At 37.8% G+C, this 4,895-nt stretch overlaps 1 protein-coding gene across 1 annotated transcript; it reads left to right on the forward strand.

The window, feature by feature from the left end:
• The first annotated feature begins 381 nt into the window (after window positions 1-381).
• Window positions 382-4,577, forward strand: LOC306735489 (retinoblastoma-like protein 2). Its single transcript, XM_079216961.1, has 8 exons — window positions 382-467; window positions 610-701; window positions 1,076-1,252; window positions 1,525-1,596; window positions 1,818-1,869; window positions 2,646-2,806; window positions 2,961-3,125; window positions 3,298-4,577. The coding sequence occupies exons 1-8, from the start codon at window positions 401-403 to the stop codon at window positions 3,553-3,555; spliced, it is 1,044 nt and encodes a 347-aa protein (XP_079073087.1). The 5' UTR covers window positions 382-400; the 3' UTR covers window positions 3,556-4,577.
• The last annotated feature ends 318 nt before the right edge of the window (window positions 4,578-4,895 follow it).

A 4,895-nucleotide genomic window follows, 5' to 3' on the forward strand; every position in this document is an offset into this window, starting at 1 on the left:
TGGTCTTCCTAATCTGACAGGTGATCGAGCTGGTGCTGCGGGCGGAAGTGGGTCTGCCTCGCGCTGTGTTCAGACACCTTGCTCAAGTTGAAGAGAAAGTTCTGGAGAGCTTGGCCTGGACCAGCAACTCCCCACTGTGGGAAGAAATCAGAGAAAACGAGAGCCATCTGCCGACCTGGCAAGAGGTTGGCGATAACACACCAACACACGTTACCTGCAGGAGTTATCCAGGGTTTAATACTATTGGTTCTTCCAAGATGACATTGGTTACAGTTTCTGAATTAGAGATAGGATTCAAATGTTTCATTTTAGGTTCTTTATCAAAACGTGAGAAGCCCTGCAGTGTCTCTTTACACATACAGTACATGGCTTTAATGAGGGCGTTGTGTTATTGCAGGTGATGCTTCCAACACAACTTGACGATCCCAAGAGAACAGACTTTCATCCTAACAAAAAGCAACCAGGAGGTATAGTAAATGCAGCGTATTAAAGCTCCCCTTTGATCACATAATTGTATTTCAATTGCATTAATACATTTCTCAATTTGAAACACTTCTCAAGTGTAAAGTTGCTACATTGTTCTTATTATGGATTGAATGTTTTTGCCAGTTGATCACAGTTTAGCAGCTGACCAACAGCGTTCCCCATCAGCTGTAAACAGGCCTCAGAGAAGCAACTCCCTCCATCTGTTTACTCGCAAGGTCAGTTTATCTTCCACACCATAACATTCTCCTAGAGTGCGATGATAATTGAGGGCACAATTACAATCAGAATGTTCTATCAACTTAAAAAAGACAGCTAATCTTTGTATTTTTTAAGCTAAAAATTATGAAAATGATGCACGAGTTAGTGACCTCATACATCGTATCCTCTGCTTTGTTTAGCTCATGTCCACCTGATCAAATGGCTAAACTATACTTCTACTATCTATTAAATCCCATATACTATAGTATATTAATCTATAATAACATTGTCACAATGTAATTTGGGAATGTAATAATTTCTCATGGGAGGTTGTTCAGAATATTTGGAGATGTTGATGTTTAGCCTGGTCATGCGTTCTTCTTTGGGTTAGGTTTACAGCTTGATGGGCAAACGTCTGGGGGAGCTGTGTTCCACACTGAGTGTCTCTGATGAGCTGCAGCTGAAGATCTGGACCTGTTTTGAGTACTCTCTGGTCCACTGCATGGACCTCATGGTGGACCGTCACCTGGACCAACTGCTTATGTGTGCCATCTACATCATGGCTAAGGTGATAGATCAGAGTTGTTGCAGCACTTTTTATCGTCATTTGTTGATTTGGTAAACATGCTGACCGAGTACAGATGCAAGGATGTCTGTGTCAAGGGTATATTATTACTGGAGGTCAAGAAATTAACATGTTTTTAAAAGTACTGTTTTTACTACCTTACACATGTCTGTTGTCCTGGTCCAGTTAATACATCTGAATTGTAATATTTTACTAGGAAAGGCACTTGTTCAAAGTACATAACCACTTATCAAATTATGGCATTGCTTTTACAGATTACCAAGGTGGAAATACCCTTTAAACGTATAATGAAGTGCTACAAATCACGGCCACTTGTCAACCAAAGTGTAAGTTTTTGAGTTTTTAGATTATTCCTGCTTGACATGTTTGACCCGTAAACAACACAGTGAGGTTATTAACTTCACTGTGTTGTTTACGGTGTATAAGATGTGTGACTTAACATGTTACTAAATATTAAAAATTGACAGATCTATAGTGAGTAACATATTATGTGTTTTACACATATACTAGTTCACTAGTTATGAATACAGACATGTTCTGTTCTCAGGTCTGCAAAACTGTGCTGATGTCCAGAAGAAACATAGACATTTATCACAACAGTAAGTAACTATTTAGTAAGAATAAATGTCAAAAAAATTCCACTCGATACCCAGGGATTCAATACATGAGTGTAAATATAATTTGAGAGATGTTTGTAAGTTTATTGTACAAAAAGCTAAAAAAAAAAAGGGATTAAAAGAAGATGTATTTCTATTGTAGGAGTTCAGTTATGGAACAACGCTAAAATGGATGTAAGAACTGTCAACTCATTTTTGGTTTTCAAACGGATTATTTATAAAACAATTTTTGAGGTTTACAAGTGTGAATGAAATGTGTATATGTATGTGTGTGTGTATATATATATATATGTATATATATATATGTATATATATATATATTTTTTTTTATTTTTTCTTTATTTCTAATGAATTATCTGATTTAATTGATAATAATAATAATTTAGGATCGGAATATATAAGCATTTTTTGCTTCTACCTATACCTTTTCAGTCTTTCTGTTTTTTATTATACAGAATATTGTATTGTAATGATTGACTGAATAAAACACACAAACAAACAAACAAATAGTGTTGATATGGGACTGTATGACACAGAAGTATACTGTAATACAAGCTGATTTACACAGATTAAGAAACACATCTCAACGTACACCACACATACGTAGCACAATTACTTTATAATGCATACAAAATAAAACCAATACATTAACCAACATAACTCATTATTTAGTACCTCCAGTATGTCATAATGTAAGAGGTGACAAAGTACTGTAATACCACAATGAGAAGTGATACTTATAACATTGTTGATTATAGATAAAGGAGACCACAGCGGCAGTATTCCGACACCCAACATGCCATCAACACATTATCCAGGACCTCATCAGGAGGAGAGGGGCAATCTGATTTACTTTTACAACCAAATCTACACACCAAAGATGCAACACTTTGCCAAGCAGTTCGCCTCAACATCTGGAGTAAGTGAAACATCTCAATTCGATACATTTTGACAAACTACATAACAGACACAAAAACATCCCAAAGTCCATTAATGGACATGTAAAATGTTGTAACAGTATTACTTCATCTCTTAAAATGGGATTTTCTAACACATGCTGTGTCCCTCTATAGGGGGACACTCCTCCTTTGACTCCATACCCCCGACCGTGGAAAGCATCTCCTCGCAGACAGCAGCCGTCCAGCAGCTACCCCATCTACATTTCACCTTACCACACAGACACCACTTCCCCCAGTACACCCGGGCTCTGCTACTTGTTCATCTCAAGCCCCCCAGAGGTCTGAGGACATAATATTGGAAACCTTTTTTAGTGATCAAACAATTTGGCACAGTATAGATAATATATATTGCTTATATGTGTACATAAGGGCATGGCATCATGACTCATGACATCATGATTGAGTGATTAAGAGCTAAATATTGCTTCAAATATCCTTTCTGTTTCCACAGTGTCTGCGTCAGATCAATAACATGATCAGGACGGGCCGGTCCCCCAACAAGCAGCGCTATGGGGTATCATTGGATAGAGGAGAGAAGGACAAGGACGAAGGGGATGAGGGGGAAGATGGTTCTTCAGTGAAGAGGCTTCGTTTGGATGGCCAGTCAGCCTGGCAGAGGCGACTAAGGAATGTGGTGAATGATCGCGTGCCAAGAAGGGCCGGGGACCACGACCAACCATCTCAAGTTACAAAGCCTAACCTGCACTAGAGCAGAGATGAGCATGTAGTCTTACTCTGCTCCTGTTTCTGAGACTGTAGTTACAATGTCAGGTGTTAGAGGAGCACAGAGCAGATTTGTCTTCCTTTACTGTTTCTGACACACGCCGTCCATAAAAAGAGCACTTCACCCTCAGCTAGTGCCAATGGCAGAAGGTTGTGGTCATCCTGAGAACGGCATTTTAAACGGCATTTTAAACGGCATTTTTAAATGTAACTTTCCTTCCCCTTATAGCATCATGGGGACAATCATGTGTCAAGCTTCACCAGTGTCCATGGTCTAATGAACACTTGATTTGATTCTAACTGGCTAGATTTACATTCAGTGAGGGATTTCAGTAAGAGTTCAGTGCAAGGCACTTTAAAGCAGTGTTATGTATCTTTTCCTGTTTTTATCCTATAACCCTTTTTTTTTTTTTATAAATATACATATTGTAAAAAAAATAAGCTATGTTGAGACTGTTGAAGACATGGTGAAACATGTTTGTTTTTTAATTATTTGCAAGAATGAAGGAAAGTGCAGAGGTGACAACATGAAACTGTATTCAATGTTACTTGAAGTATGGAGACAGATTTGAGAAACTAAAAACATGAATGAAAATGCTTTCATCAGCTTCAGACATTACTGATTGCAACCTTAATATCATGGATAAATCAAAAGGATATTGCATTTTTATAAAAGCATGCCTCCAACGGTGAAAATGGTTTCACTTGTTGTGACATCGATCAAATGTTTGGCCTTCACTTTGGAGAATGAAGCACCTTGACAGAAGGCTGTTTCACATTCATCTGCTGAAGTGACAAAACTATATCTGCGTTTTAGACTCGATGTAGCAGGATTTTCATCCAACATCTCAACTACTTTGTCAGCTAATCATAGCCCAGTATTCAACAAATACTTGAACTTGAAACCTTCATTGGACACTCACTGGGAACTCATCTTACAGTGAAGTACGAGACATTTCCCAAGTTTTCAGAGGTTAAATAAAGATACATGTAACAATAAACACACATTTAATTGTCAAAATGTCTCATATTTGCTCCTCTTTATGATATTGTTCCTCCTCAATTAAATAATGATCTTTATTCTTCGATAAAATGAGCAAAGACGGTTTGGATTCTGTTGAATTGCCACTTGGAGTGTAATGGCCTCCCTCTGCTGTGCTTCCTTTTTTAGAAAGTTAATGAGAACCATAAAACAGTTTTTTCTTGGCAGAACAGTCCAACCTAATGACAGAATTGCATGGGGCTCCCTAACATAATTTACAGTAGAGATTGTAATGTTCTGATTAAATGTATATGGTATTCAGTTATCTGACTCAACTCCACCTC

The sequence above is a fragment of the Taurulus bubalis genome (genome assembly GCF_910589615.1).
Source record: "Taurulus bubalis genome assembly, chromosome: 4".
Lineage (NCBI taxonomy): Eukaryota > Metazoa > Chordata > Actinopteri > Perciformes > Cottidae > Taurulus > Taurulus bubalis.

What these genes read in the sequence shown, in the direction of transcription:
- LOC306735489 (XM_079216961.1), top strand. Translation starts at nt 401, where the DNA reads ATGCTTCCAACACAACTTGACGATCCCAAGAGAACAGACTTTCATCCT. An exon ending in TAACAAAAAGCAACCAGGAG is followed by an intron (nt 468 to 609) that starts GTATAGTAAATG and finishes TGTTTTTGCCAG; the next exon opens with TTGATCACAGTTTAGCAGCT. An exon ending in GGCCACTTGTCAACCAAAGT is followed by an intron (nt 1,597 to 1,817) that starts GTAAGTTTTTGA and finishes TTCTGTTCTCAG; the next exon opens with GTCTGCAAAACTGTGCTGAT.